This window comes from Aspergillus tanneri (assembly GCF_003426965.1).
Source record: "Aspergillus tanneri strain NIH1004 chromosome Unknown AapTan_4_pilon_pilon_pilon, whole genome shotgun sequence".
NCBI classification, from domain to species: domain Eukaryota; kingdom Fungi; phylum Ascomycota; class Eurotiomycetes; order Eurotiales; family Aspergillaceae; genus Aspergillus; species Aspergillus tanneri.
The window spans coordinates 4,479,385-4,495,182 of NW_022984631.1; the positions used below are offsets into that span (position 1 = coordinate 4,479,385).

General features: G+C 36.9%; 3 protein-coding genes across 3 annotated transcripts; 1 reads left to right on the forward strand and 2 right to left on the reverse strand.

Annotated features, from left to right (window-relative positions):
* Positions 1–6,541: 6,541 nt before the first annotated feature.
* Positions 6,542–7,311, reverse strand: ATNIH1004_006633 (uncharacterized protein; the record flags this gene model as incomplete). Its single annotated transcript, XM_033571260.1, has 2 exons — positions 6,542–6,667; positions 6,718–7,311. 2 exons carry the CDS (start codon positions 7,309–7,311, stop codon positions 6,542–6,544), a joined length of 720 nt encoding a protein of 239 aa, XP_033427292.1.
* A 974-nt stretch (positions 7,312–8,285) lies between these two features.
* On the forward strand, positions 8,286–9,167 carry ATNIH1004_006634 (uncharacterized protein; the record flags this gene model as incomplete). Its single annotated transcript, XM_033571261.1, has 1 exon — positions 8,286–9,167. One exon carries the CDS (start codon positions 8,286–8,288, stop codon positions 9,165–9,167), a length of 882 nt encoding a protein of 293 aa, XP_033427293.1.
* Positions 9,168–13,381: 4,214 nt separating this feature from the next.
* ATNIH1004_006635 (uncharacterized protein) lies at positions 13,382–14,409 on the reverse strand (the record flags this gene model as incomplete). The annotated part of the gene is made up of 2 exons (XM_033571262.1): positions 13,382–13,972; positions 14,023–14,409. The coding sequence occupies 2 exons, from the start codon at positions 14,407–14,409 to the stop codon at positions 13,382–13,384; spliced, it is 978 nt and encodes a 325-aa protein (XP_033427294.1).
* Positions 14,410–15,798: the final 1,389 nt, after the last annotated feature.

Consider the following 15,798-nt stretch of genomic DNA (forward strand, 5'->3'; position numbering starts at 1 on the left):
CCATTAGAGGGAAATGGAAGAGCTACCAGACGTTGTGCGTGATCTGGATAGGCGAGTTGTATAATGTTGGACTAACAGGGGACAGTGGGTTACCGGATGCATCTATCACAGACCCTCGACGGCATAGTTCAGGTCTCCGGACTAGGGGAGGACGGTCCAGGATGATCCATATGTTTGTTTGAAGTGGAGCTAGCGCTAGGAGGAGAGGAACACGACCTCTAAAGCGATGAAAAGATCATTCGCCGAAGCCAAGCTTCAATTATGTGACATTTTGCTAACGAACAAGGGAACAGTCAAATCTCCACGTCATTCCCGAAGTGGGGCACAGATCTTCCGAGGAGCATCTTTTCTCCACACTCATTTATCTTCACCGGGTGCCAGCTCGCCGTGGTCTAAAAAAACCTCGGCGTGGGCTAAAATTCTGCCACCTCCGCCACCGCCTTTTTAGACCACGGTGAGCCTTTTCTTGGCATGGGCTCAGCGTGGTCTAAAATTAAATTTTCCGTATCTTTTAGACCATGTTGAATCCCTTCAGCGTAGCTTGACCATGCTAACCTTTTTGGCCCTAGTGTTAGTCCCCGGTCGGAGCATATGCTGAGCATATGCTTAAAATATTAAACTGCGTGAGATTATTCATTACATTATTAATATATATAATCAACATATTCACTATATTAAACAATAGAGGCAGATTTTGCAACACACTGTGAATGATCCTACACCCAAATTAGGTAATAAAAATGTTGGCCGCGTTTGCATTTATTTTGGAACTAGAAGACCTAATTTTTTTTTCTTTATTCTTTCTCTCTTCTTCTCTTTTTAAACTCCCCTTTTTAAGTAAGTATCACATGTCCCTTCTTGGCATATACTATGTATATATCTTAACTAGAAGACTTAAAACCTTTCCTTCTCCCCTTTCCTTTCTGTATGCCCAGAGTATATAATTACAACTATTTATGTAACCTTTTTTTTCTGTATACCCAGTGCATATACTACCAATCTGTGACCTAATTTTTTTTTTTTTTGCATGTCAGAATACACTAATAATTTTAGTTTTTATTTAGGGGCCTTGTTCTTAGCATATACTATTAATATGCAGAGAATACAGCTTTCGTGTAAAAACTTTAATAATCCAGAGGTCACGGGGGGGGTGAACCCCCACCCCGACTACGGTTACTTCCACGGTAAGTATCTACTTAATATATTTATAATATATGCTTAACATATGCAGGTCCTATCCCAAATCTAAACCCTACTTAGCACCCACACCCGGACCCCCGCACACCTGTGACCACCGCGGACAACAAGAGTATAGGGCCCCCACAGATATGTAGTATATACTAATTATTTATAAATACCCTAACTCCTAGTTTAAAACTATTAGGTATTAATAGCATAGTGTAAGTAATTAACATGCCTGGTATATATTAAATATAGGCTAACAACCTCGCAGATACAATATTATAGTTAATGGTAACTAAATATATAGCCAGCCTATCTATTTTTAGATTACTATAGGTCGTGTTTTTTAGCATATTATTAGTATATACTACCTATTCCATAGCTTCGCCGCCATATCTGGAACGCCTATCCCGGTGCCAGTAAGTTATTTATTCCTTGTATAGGTCTAGCAAATACTAAGGATTTATAGCTTTTAATCCCTTTTATACTAATATTCCCCAGGCTGAGCGCATTGCAGGTAAAAAGTTAGTAGATATATAGCTTCTTTTAAGTATATACTAATAATTAACAGCGCTTTAAAATAATAGATCCTTAGCAGAGGATAGAGAACTGCCTGTTATATAAAAGAGCCTGGGTATATCCTCCCCTCTGTATATATATATATATATATATATTGGGCATAGGGCTAATATATGCTAGTAAGGGTCCTATATATAGTATTATTTAGGATTACTATAACTTCCTTAAGCAGCTGGCGTAAGTAAAATATATTTGTATTATATACATAGTATATAACTAAAAACTACTAGCCAGGAAAATAACACTTTGCTTAGCAGTTTGGGACTGAGTTCATTGTCCTATATATAATCCAGGTATTTACTTATATATTCCCTGGTATCTAATATTTCCTAGAGGCTGGGTAAGGTCTTGGTTACAAGGCATTGCCCCTGGAACTAAGCTTTTTATAATATACTAAGTATATGCAGTGAAATCTCCCTATACTTTAAATACTACCCACTATCTGCCCCTAAGCGCAAGCTGCTTTACTAAAAAAGTTATAAGGGTAAATATAGCATATCCCCCTTATACTAAGCATTCTAAGAACTTGTAGCACGTAGCGGAAGCAGCCGGCCGCGCAAGAAGGATCTGCAAGTTATCTAGAGACTGTGTAGGGTATATAAAGTTGGTTTTTAAAAATAAATTATAAAGTCTAGGAATAAGTAAAGCAAATACTAGTCTAGCTATTATTTAAGGAATTAAAATGGCTTTTTTAATATACTATATATTTACTAGGTATATGCTCTGCACTTGCAGGGGTTTTTTTTTTTTTTTTTTTTTCCCCTTTACCTCTTCCTCAAGCTCCTTAATTGCTTAACTATATCTCTTGTTCTTAAGTCCCTCAAGCTCCTTTAAACTTTTTAAAGGGTCTATGTTTGGTATATACACAGCAGGTAATCTAACAGGGTCTTAATAAACTATCTTTACCAACACTTTACAGTGCTAAGTGGTTGTTGTTAACTTGCAGGTATATACCTAGTATAAAATAAGTATGTATTAAGGCTAGATATTAATAGGGAATTAGTATCCTGCATGGCCACTTTATCTGTATTTTAAAAAGGTGTATTATATAGATTCCCTGGATTCCATGGCAAGTGTGGCTTCTTCTGCTGGTAGTTTACTGCCTTTTTTTGCTGTTAATCTATATATAGTATTAGCCTGGTATATAAACAGTATATACACTGTTTATATTAAACTATAGGGGTAATAGGGACAATAGGGGCAATAGGGACAATAGGGACAATAGGGATAATAGGGACAATAGGGATAATAGGGACAATAGGGACAGTAGGGATAATAAGGGTAATAGGGATAATATAGTAATTAGCTAGAGAAATTAAACAGGCTCCAGCCCTTTAGTTTAACATACTTTGCTTTTAAATAATCTTAGTGCGCCTTTAAACATTTATTTGGATTTTTTATAAAGGTGGAATACCCTCCTTAATCTATATCTTATTCTAAGTAAAGGCCTTAAATATAAACCTTTGTAATCTAAGTATATAGTTAGTATATTATTAACTATACTTTATATCTACCTTGGATATACTTTACTTTAAAATAGCTACCAGGAGTGACTGCTTCTGGCCAATACCTTAATTATCTTAAAAATAACTATTTTTACTAATTCTGGTATGTTTCCAAGTATATGTCCAGTGTTTAATCTATATTTTTAATTATTTTAGGGTTAGTGTACTTAAAATCCACGGCTGTTTTTTTTCCTCTAGCCAGAATTTAGTCTTAGAATATATATTGCATATATAGTCTATATACTTAAGCAAATTAGGTTTAGATAGTGTTTTTAAAAGGCTGTTAAGTAGGTGCTTTGCAGGGTGGTCCTTATATTTTAAGTAAAAATTACACTTTAAGTGAGTTTGGCAGAATATAATTATATAAAAAAGGTGCTTAGACACTCTGATATATCTAGTATATACAAATAATCTCCAAGACCTAATATACTTAAAGGGTGTAAATACGGATATATTTATTTATTATATACCTGTGCTTGCTTTTTACAATATTAATAGTTATAGTCCAGATCTTATTCTTACATGTTAAATATAGGGAAACTGTATAGGTAAGCAAGCCATATTTCCAAGTATTTTAAATAGCTTTAAAAATATTACAGTATATGCATCGCGTGTTTCAGATTAAAAAAATATATATAAAGTATTAATTTCTAGTACTTGCAAGTTAGTAAGTAATATTAAAAAAATATACTAATATATACTTGTATATATAAATTCCACCCAGAAATTAAAAGACATTTGTCTTGCTATTAACTATTTTAAATAAAGGTTTATTTTAATATACTTAATATTAATAAACACCTTGCCTGAGCATATTACAGCATATAATAAGAAAATATATAATTAAAAAAATAAATATTATATATCTATTGCTGGTTATTCTTTTTTAATTAGTTAAAGGTATATTTATATAATACCCCTAGTATTAGCTAAGCATATACCTAAAAGCAGTAGCTATTATTATACCAGCAATATCAGTTCCTTTAGGATAAGTTAAGAGTCTCTGTTTTCGGATTAAAGCTTAAACTTTATCTTGAATATTAAGACTTTAATATAATACATGTAGTGTTAAGGGACCAAATTAATTATATATATTAGTAAACTGTGGAGAGATTATAAACTGTCCTAAATAAAGTAGATACTTAGTATATGCTATATATATAGAGTAAATATATTTATTTACAGTTAGGTTAAGGATATTATACTAGGAGATTATTTGGACCACCTTATCTGCAATATCTTTAGGTAATCATGTTGGAGGTGGTGGAAAATAAATATAATTTAATTAATAAATTAAAATTAAAAAAGGAAACTGTTACCAGGATATTAGAATATACAAGTCAAATTTAACCTTACACTTTGGAATGTAAAGCCTGCCGGTATAGTAAGTATATACTTAAGCTAGATTAATCCTATATTTAGTATATAAATATATAAAACTAGAAATATACTTACTACACTATTTTTTTTTAGAATATTAGCTAAGTAATAAAATTATATTCTTTTATTTTTAGGCCTGTTCCATGTTCCATAAGAACTTGAAGATAAGTCTTATTAATCTAAGCAAATTATTGAACTGGATAAGCATAATACCAAGGTTAATATCTAAATTCTTGGGGCAACCAAGAAAATAATTCTGGGTTAATTAGTATATACTTAATATATACAGTATATTACCTAAAGCATACCTGATTTTAATAAAATATTACGTGGTGTTTACAATTTTATACCTTATATTTACAAGGACCTATCCTGCCACAATATTTTATAAAAGCATAGAAGACATCTTTAGTTTCTTTTTTAATTAGTTAATTAATTACTTAAGGATAAAAGGGTTCGGCGTAACGTAAGTGCTGTTTATTAAGTAAATTAAGATTAACCTGGTTATATACCTGTGATATACTTAGCATATAATTATAGACCCGCTTACAGGCCTTTACCGAACCATATATATAAGATCTATGCCAAGCCTTGTGTTATTTGTTATTATTAAGCTTGTTTAGAAGATCTATTTTAACGAGCTTTGCAGCCCCTGTATGGTTTTTTGCAAACTAAATCTATTTAAAGTATTAATATAATATAAAACAGATATATACTCTATATACCTTTAATATAAGCCGTGTAAAAATATTATTTTTTTTTTTCTTAGAGAAATTATTTGGATTCCTTAAGGATGGAAATGGATTGCAGTTATAAATAAAATAAAAAATACCTTCTCTGCTATTCTGGATATTAGGTATTAAAAGATATTCTTAAATCTTTTTAACCTTAATTTTATAACTAGTATTTCGCGCAACGACAACACTATCTAAAGTAGCTGCTTCCTAATATAGACTTAGTATATATTATATATATATTAGATATACACTAACCCGCTGTAGGCCATTATATTGTGTAAAAGATTCTTGTTCCTGTATATATCTCCTGGATCTGACGGAGTAGACCTAGTACTAATTATACTACTAGAATCATCTCTATGAGATTCCTGCACCTTGTTCTGATAATTAGGTATGTTAGTATAGGGTTTGTATATACCTAGTATATAATAAATATATATACACATACCTGGATTGGGATATTGTTGATCTATTCTACCACTCTTTCCCGAACTTCGGTACCAGCCATTGTTATGGTTTGGTCAACCTATACAGAGTATATGCAGAGTGGATACCCTGTATTATATAGTACAAAATATTCTTAGGGCTACACCTTATTAATTATAGTAATTAAGCCCTAGTGCATATGCTTAGCGTGGTCTAAAAATCTTTTAAAAATCTTATCGTGGCCTAAGAATACTGACTAATTATTTAGGCCATGATGAGTTTATTCTTGGCATAAGCTCAGCGTGGTCTAAAAAGAGCGGTGAGTCTCGGGGCAGAATTTTAGCCCACGCCGAGGTTTTTTTAGACCACGCCGAGCTACAAGCCCTATCTTCACCATGCCCAAGTTCAAACCTCCCCTATTATTGTAAGTCTCCTGCTCACCGACCAATCGATTCCTTCACATAGTCCAACTTGTATCTCCGGTACAGAAGTGAGTTCTATGGAGGTCTTTCGTTGAGTTGCTACTCACCACCATGGAAGAATGACGTATGACGTAGCAGCAGCCGCAACGGCAAAAACGTCGTGGTGACTAACGAAGAGGTGGCACAAAAATCTGTCACAGGTGCATGACAGCAAAAAGGTTGACCTGGAAAAGAGCTACAACTTCGTCCATCTCTAAGTCCATGTCCGTCCCTGCGTAGTGCATTCCCGCATTGGTCTCATAGGATATATTCAACTAATCTTTCCCCTCATGCGCTCCTCCTTGGCTACATAATCCAGTAACTGCCCCTTCCGAAACTCCGGTGCCATAACAAAGTGCATGAATAAGTCCTCAACCACGTTTGGAACCGCCAGGTACTGCGAAAGAAGATAGTACCAGACATTATGCCACGCGTGCATCCTCGTACATCCCCCTTAAGCGAGCGCACAGAGCTCATCCGGACAGCCTGGTATCTCTCAAAGAGAGCGGTAAGGATCTTAGTATCGAGAACCCCACTGGGTGCTGCCCGAATAGCCTTCCGGAGGCTATTACACAGCACAACCACATCCTGGGTACCGTGGTTAAACCTTAGCCCTAGATGCGTGGTCATCTTGTGACATGAATCACCACCAAGTACAATGCGCTCAAAGCTCCAATTCTTGACAATCCCCTCATCCAGATTCGTCAGTCCGGCCCCTAACATTCGCGGCCAGACATCCTTGACCTTCACCGTTCTTGTCAGCGGACACTCTGCAAACTCCACTGCGAAAGCGTCGGTGTCCTCATCTGTATAATCCACTCGCTCGCTCGTTGGTTTCGGTAGCCTCTTATACAGGAAGAACCACCGCCGCTCCGGCCCGCTAAAGTTCGTGATCGCCTTCCCCTTCGACTGGACATCGTACCCTTGACCAGCTGGTGACGGTGACGGGAATGACCCGAAAAGAAGCTGGTATGTCACCGTGTACGGCTGCTGGGAATCCCATGGTCGTGTCGGGTTCTCTTTAAGAGCAAGGTCGCGCATTATTTGGCGTGTTTTGCTGTAGACGCCGTCGGCGCCGATGACGATTGAGCCGTTGAAGGTGCTGCCGTCCGCGGGTTACGATGACTCCATCCTAGGTTGTTGTAATGTCCGTGAGTTTCTTGTCCGTTAGGACCTTTTCTTTAGCGGTTGCAGGGAGGCCGTTGTACATGATCTCGATTAATTCGACGCGGTGGAAGGCGACTGGGCCATGGGCGTGACTAAACAAAATAGATGTATCGGTCACAATGTCCAATCCAGGAGGACGTGGTACGGTGCAGTTTTTGTAGAAGACTCTTCTCACTTATCCGGGTATATCGATTCCCCTCACTGAAGACATATCCATCAGCAGTAATAGAGAGATGATGAAACAATTCCCCGCCGCGCGGTAATAAGTTGTCTAAGATGCCAAATTGATGCAGAACTCGGAAGGTATGAGGGTGGACGATGAGACTGGCGCCCTTGTCTCAACGATGGCGGGCCGGCGCTCAAGGACAACAAAGTCGATACCAGCCAGGTGAAGGGCGTGCGCGGCTGTGAGTCCGGTCGGGCCTCAGCCTATTATTATGGCTTTAAAGGGAGTGTATTTGTCGCTCATTTGGGCACCTGGGTTTGAAAATTCAGTCGTAGGCAGGATATTCTTTAGTGCTTTGCATTTCTACACAGATAGTAGTCATACTATTGTCTTTGGGCCGGGGGATCACAGGGTTCGAGGATAGCTCAGGACATTTTGAAAGCTACCCTTGAAAGGAGGGTAATTAAATGGTTGGCGATTATCACTACATTTGTGCAGCCTCTGGTCTACTGAGATCCTCCGAAAAGTTTTCTCGAGATTAGCCCCAACTTGATGTCCCTCCGCGGAATGATCCCCAATAAATTTACTGTTGAGATCTACACAGCCTATCTACTTCATGAATAAACAAACGAAGCACCTTCCTTGCATTACCGACGAACAACGAACATCAAACCACATCACCATGTCCAAACGCGTCTCCGTGATAATTTTAGGCGGCTCCCACGCAGGCCTCGCAGTAAGCCACAAACTCCTTCGACAAACTCCCCGAGCCGCCGTAACCCTCATCAACCCCTCGGATGAATACTACTTCAACATCGCTGCTCCCCGGTTCCTCGTCAAGCCCGAGAGCCTGCCACCAAGCAAATATATCCACTCCATCCCAGACACGTTCCGCAAATATCCCGCCGGCGCTTTCACCGTCAAGGGACTGGTGATCAAGATTGACTACTCGACCAAGTCGGTTTCAGTTGCTACGTCTGCAGGTTCGACCAAGGATACTGCTGCTTTGTTTGTCTTTGATTACCCCGTTATCGCGTCCGGCAGCACGACGCCTGCGACGCTAGGACAGGCGGGTGTGAAACTCCCGTTCAAGGCGACCGCGTTCGAGGACACGAGGAACGCAATACATGAGGCGCAGGAGACGCTAAAATCCGCTAGGAGGACTGTTATCGGTGGCGCGGGCCCCCTGGGAGTCGAAATTGCCGGGGAACTGGTTGAAGCTGCAGGATCGAAGAAGGTTACTTTGGTGTCTCGGACAAAGGTGTTCCTGGACGGGGCGACTGAGCCTGTTCAGAAAACGGTGCTATCACTTCTACGGCGGATGGATATCAATGTCTTGACAAAGGTCACAGTTAACAACGCGCAGTACGAAACGGACACACAGACTTGGAAGGTTAAGCTGTCTACTAGGCGGATAGTTACTGCAGATGCATACATTGCTATTACAGGCACCATTCCGAATAACGAGTTCATCCCAAAAAGCTTGTTAAATTCCGAGGGCTGGGTAAATGTCGATAGACAGCTTAGAGTTATGGAAGACGGTGCCCTAGCTTTAATTAGATAATAGTTGACCAGGTCTGCTTGGAAAGCCTTAGGGGGCTTGGCTTCCATAAAGCTATGGAATTAAAGCCCCTGTATTAATTACTTTTCTTAGTATTTTCCTACGCTTTATCCCAATCATCAAGGCATTTTGCTTTGAGCTCTCGTTTAAAATGGCTATCTAAGATAGGGCACTTGTGGTATTTACTTGTCTATTCTATCCTATACTTAGCTGCTTCGTCAGCTTTAGCATTTCCAAAAATTCCTTGATGGCCTGGAACCTAGTAAATATGAATATTAATATTCTTATCCTTAATTCTAGTTGCCCATTTAGAGATTCTTTGGTGTGGCTTGTAGTTGGTATCCGCTGATTGGAGCCTTTTTAAGGCTGCTTGGCTATTAGAAAAGATGTAGATATCTAAGGTTGGAATTTAAATAGTTTTAAATACTTGTTTTAATGCTTTTTAAATAGTAAATAACTCCACGTTGTAGACCTTATATTCGTGACCTAGATTCCATGCCCAAGCCTTTTGATTTTAAGGATTATTTTCTTGGAGGAAGATTCCTGCTCCATTTTAACCACTTTGCAGCTGGGATCCATCTGAATAAAAGATAATCTTATGGTTGTCTTGTTATGCGTGGGGGTTGGTAACGAGCTGAATGGGGCGCTACGGTGCGAAAGGGAGTGTCTATATAGGAGAGAAGATAGAGCCACGTATATTGCAGAACTAATCGCTGGTTTTTAAGAGTTTAGGCCCATGGGTGCGAATATAAACACTTCGCACCTAACTAAGCATCTTAGCTAAGGATCTAGCTATCACGCTTCCAAGCACTCCTAATACTATCTTCCCCTCCAAGAGGCTTCGCCCTCGAAGCCTTAAAGACTGTAGTATGAGTATATGCGTTATAATAGGTAATATATTATAAATTCTAATCCCTTAAGTCCTTTTTATAATAGTTTATATAGTTAATCGATGTTTGGTACAATATCTTGGAGCTTGGGTAAGTGTAGGTATATTTTTACAGGTAGTTATTTTATAGTAATAGTTCTACTTTATTTACTGCAGTTTTTCGCCGTTTAAGCTTAGTTTTTTATTAAATCTAAGCTTTTTGCTTCCTCTCTCTCTTTTCTTTTTTTTTTCCTTTTTTTTTTTTAAACTACTAAACTTCTTGCGGTACGTGCGCACTTTTCTGCCTTAGCTAATAAAGGTAACAGCTTCTCCAGCGCTTTCTCGCATGTTTTGAGCTTACTAATATAGATATTTTTGCAGATGGCTTGCTGCAAAGCTTTATTACCTCTATTAAAAGAATCCACCCCACGACACTGTCGCCTTCTTTGTAGAGTTTGTCCTTGTTTATTCTCTAAAGACGATATTGTTTTCACACCTGCGCCCTGCTTGGTTTTACTAGAATAGGAGGGATTTCCATCCTCTCCTGCTTTGGCAAGCTGGACGGAGTCGAATTATCCTCTCCGGACGTGTCTGGTAAGTCCGGTGTATTTATATAAGATAATATTACTAATTTATACGAAAGTTTTATCGCCCCCTTTGTTTTTATTAGCAGCTTTAGTTGTCCAGGTATAGACTACCCCTGCGCCGGTCTATATTAATACGAATGGTTTGCCTTTGGCCCAGGGGGGTAGTCCCTGGTGCCACTATTATTTTATTTATTTAGAGCAAGATACTATATTAGTGTGTGTTTTCTTGCCAGGTTATTTAAACTATATTTATTATACTGGCCAGTAACACCCTTGTATTACTCTGGAGATTGCTACTAGTTTTTTAGCTATTTTTATAGTTACTAAACATTGCATGTTTATTAAACTTCCCTAATTTTATTACCCTGCTGCGCAGAAGAGAGTGGCTAGGCTAGTAAGGGAGTATAGATATATAGTTTAAAAACCTTAAATACTATATATAAATAGTAGTATATTTATACTTGTCCCTAAATATACTTTATTATATTCACCCATGGCTCCTATTCCTGTAACTCCCAGTTGCCTGGGTTGTTTTATTAATGCGGTCCTTTCCCCCTTTAAGGGTTAAGTTATTTCTTCGGGTAGAAGGTTAGTATTATTAGGCTGTTATACTATTTTATTTTAGTTAAATAAAATACTATTTTCTCTTAGCCATGTAGCGCATATATTATCAGGTAATAGATATTATATTAGTAAGCTAGATATCCAAGGTTTTAGTATTTTTAACATGCAATCTTGGTTCCTAGGTATTATTATTAGGTGGATAGCCCTTTTATTATACTAAATAGCTTATATTACTACTTTTGTTATGTTTTTTCTTTAGAATTTAATTAACTTCCCACTCCTCTTCGCTGTTAATTAGTATTGGCGGGGGGTCGGCTTTATTAACCTGGTTATTTATAGTATAGCTCCAACAAAAATATATAAAAAATAGGATACAGATAATAATATTTTAGTAATAGTTAAAGCTTATATAATTAGTTTCCTTATATATTAATAATAAAAAATAAACCTAGCTAGTAGTAGTTTAATTTTATATTAGGTTATATTATAAAAATATTCTTTGCCTGTAGTATAACTTAATTACTAATCTTAAATTATTTGTTAATCTAATACTTATTATATTATTTTATTATAACTTTTTACGCCTTTTCAAGCGCATCCTTAACTAAGGATTATTTTTTTTTAAGCTATATTATACACTCCAACGCTGCTAGCGCATGGCCAGTGGGATTAGAATTAATATTAATTTTTAGGCTAGGAATAAAGCCCATTAATGCTTTATATAGGCTTGTTTTTATAAATAAATAAATCACAGTATTATATATAACTTGTGCTATTAGCAGCTAGTTAACCTAATTATCTTGCAAGAAACTTACATAGGCTCGCAGGTAATACTTTAATATTTAGTTTTAGTGTTTTATTTAACTATCTGTTTGCAGATAAAACGCAGTAGATAGTTTTACTTTAATCCTAGGTAATAATATAGTATTAACTAGTAGCTACTAGTAAACAGCAAGCCCCTGTTTAATACCTATTACTTTGGATTACCAAACATAGGTACCACCTTTTAATAAACTAAATATATAAGTTCTGGCACCGAGATATATTTTTATTATAAGGAATATAAAGTGCAAACTTTATTAAAATATTTATAACTATTAATATTATATTATAACTCTCTGTGCCCCCTGGGCTAATAAATATACTCGGTAAACTGGGTAGTAGTCTAGTAATAAAATTAAGAGTTAGAACTTCCCCAGGCTGCTTTGGTATTAGCAAAGGCTCTAGCTTGCTATAAAGTATGTGTTTATATACTTAAATTTTTAATAAATATTATAAATTTTTATATAATCTAGTATATTACTATGTATATTATACTAATAGTATTTATATTTAATAGCTTCCAAGGTGTGTTTTCCTTTAAAATGTCCTTTTTAAAAATTATTATAATTTACTTTTATAATTTTATATATTACCATAGGAATTCTGGGTATATAAACGCGACCTTGGTACCTAAGTAGGCTATTTTTACTAATTCCCTAGGCTGGACTACTATAATCCCCTAGCTTATAATTAACTTTTTACTTAATATTATATACCTTACAATTCTTTTTAGTGCAATTTATATAAATAGTTTACCATGGACTTTTTAATACTGGAGTAAGCTAATTTAGATTTAATAACCTTATAAATATAGATCCGTGGCACTTAAATATCTAGAATTCTGGTAATACTAGCAGTATAGTCCTTATTTACAGGTATATTTTTATTTATATAGGTATATATACTTTTTATAAAGATATATATATTAAAGCTTATTTTATTTAATTATTTAAACCTGCCTTTAGTATCCAGTGCTATTATTCCTGCCTATATAGTTTTTAATTTATTATATATATTATCCTAATAACTCTTACCCATAGCTAATTTTAACTTTAATTATAATATAAAAAATAGTAATATATTACTTACTTTATTTATACTTAGTAGATAATCTGGCTGTCAAGGGCTAAACCTCTATAACCTAATAACTAGGGTGGATACAAAAGGAATCGTCGAAGAGGAAAGAGAAGAGGAAACAGCGATGAGACGATTGCGAAGTAAGGGGGGGAAGTCACATGATAGAGTGTACTAATCAATATACTAATCATGTGGCAGGCGAGGAGAAAGGAAACACGAGGGCTGAGGGCCCGAGTAGGCTGAGGGGCTCTAGCCCCTTACACTACTCCCCCTTCCTATATAAGGCCTCCGAAGGAGGCCTAATAGCGAGGCGGGTTGCTGGCGCGGGCTGTAAGCTTTTTCGGAGGTTTCTCGGAAGTATCAGACAAAGTAGAGCGGGCATCGCAGTCTGCGATCCAATGATCATTAGAACCGCAGTAAAGGCATAAATTATTCGCAAGTCGGAAACGGCGGCGGTCAGAGGTGGTGGATTCATGAGAAGAATCAGATAAAACAGGCGAAGCAGCTCGGGCTACTCTCACAGAGCCAACATGAACAGGATTGGGGTTTATTTTAACTGAGTTGACTCGGACCGGATCAGTATCCATTGGGTCTGTATTCGGGGTCAAAGCTGGTTTCGGGGCTGATTTTGGACTAGGACGGGTACGCCGATCGGTACTCTGGACAAGTTCAATATATTCATTATAGGGAAGATCAAAGAGAGAATTATTCGAGTCTTCTAGTATTCGACGGAGATTAGGCCGTAGCCCCCGGTGTAGCGTGGTAACACGTGATATATCTGGCCATGAGTTTACATTGGCTTCATATGAAAGTCGTTCAAAACGAGCAAGGTAGGCGATAAGCGATTCGTCATCCCTCTGTTGTATAGAAGTAAAGCGCTGAATAGCCTCCTGCTGTTCCCGTGGGTTATGGCATAGACGCTGAAAAAAGAGAAAATAACTTCAGGATCCCATAGCTGGTTTTCTTCGGCAGATTGGCGGAGGTGCAGGACAGAAGCTTGCTGAGACTGTTCTAGTCGATCCCATACATAGTCAAAAGCATCAGCTCCTACGAGCTGGTCTGATCGAAGTTTTGCTTTAATTGACGGGAGCCATGTGCGAAGCGTGTATGGTTTACCGTTAAAGCGAGGCGGATCTGGCAGGCGGGATCTGGGTGTCTGGACGGAAAGAAGCTGCGTACGAAGCTGGTGGACATCTGTTCGGGAAGCATCAAGGTCCGCACGTAGTTGCTGTATTTCATTACGCTGGTTTTGAATATCAAGGCGCTGGTTTTGGAGCTCTTGCTGGAGCTGCTGCACAAGCAGGAGGAGTGGATTCGGGTCGGACATCGTAAAGATATTCCCATAGACTGGCGGACAGGCAGGCAAGCGGGCGGGCGAGCAGGCAGGCAGGCGAGCGGGCGGACAAGCGGGCAGGCGAGCGGGCAGACAGGCAGACAAGGACGATTCCTAATGTCAAGGGCTAAACCTCTATAACCTAATAACTAGGGTGGATACAAAAAGGAATCGTCGAAGAGGAAAGAGAAGAGGAAACAGCGATGAGACGATTGCGAAGTAAGGGGGGAAGTCACATGATAGAGTGTACTAATCAATATACTAATCATGTGGCAGGCGAGGAGAAAGGAAACACGAGGGCTGAGGGCCCGAGTAGGCTGAGGGGCTCTAGCCCCTTACACTGGCCTTTTACTTGGTGTATCTACAGGGTTCTTTACCCTAGATTAGTGCTTAATATAAAAATTAAATATACTTAGTAACTTAACCTATCTTGTCTAATATTTATTAAGCCGCTTTAATATGGGCTGTATAAAACTATTTAAATTAGTATAGTTAGACTTTACCACTATTAGCTCCCTGCTCCCTTTAAAATAATATTGCTAAACTTTAAATACTTTAATAATTATTAATAACTCTTAGTCATGCGTATTATACCTGTGTTTAGAATTAGTTATTTTTTATAAGAAAAATGCTATAGGATGCTATTTATTATTATTTTATAATAAAAAAATTATTATACTTATAGCAAAACCAGACGCATTTGTTTTTACCCTGGTTTTATTCCTAGGGTTATAATAAAATAATAATAGTGTGTTTAAAAATATACTTTTTAGTTTATTAAATATAATTTTTATATTCTTAGGCAGCTTAAGGTGCTGGTTTAAAAACTATTACCTTTTACTTCTCCCCTTGCTCCCCTTAGGTAAGCTGGGTCAGCGGCAATGCAATGCAGGAATAACCCTTAATAAAATATCTATAAAAATTAGTAAATCCCAGGAATATTATAATCTCTCGCACGGTTATTAGCTTTTTGGCCAAGCCTGGATAGTAGCCACACGGCTTTTCTTTATTTAAATGCCTGAAGGTGTAATAATAAATCCTAGGTATTTTATACTTTTTATATAAAATAAGCATTTGCTTAGCTTGGTATATAGCCTAAATTATTATAGTTTTTTAAAACTATAATAATATGCTTAATATGTTCCTTTTATTTTATAAATATATAAAAATATTATCTAGATAAATAATATAGTAGTAGTCTAATAGGTTGCTTAATATATAATTAATATAGGACTAGGATATAGCTAGGGTATTAGCTAGCCTAAATAATATAATAGTATATTTAAAGTAACTATATTTTTATATAAAATACAGTTTTCTATTTATTTCTTTTTTTTTTTTAATTTAAATATAGTAATATATATTTTTTAGATTAAGTTTAAT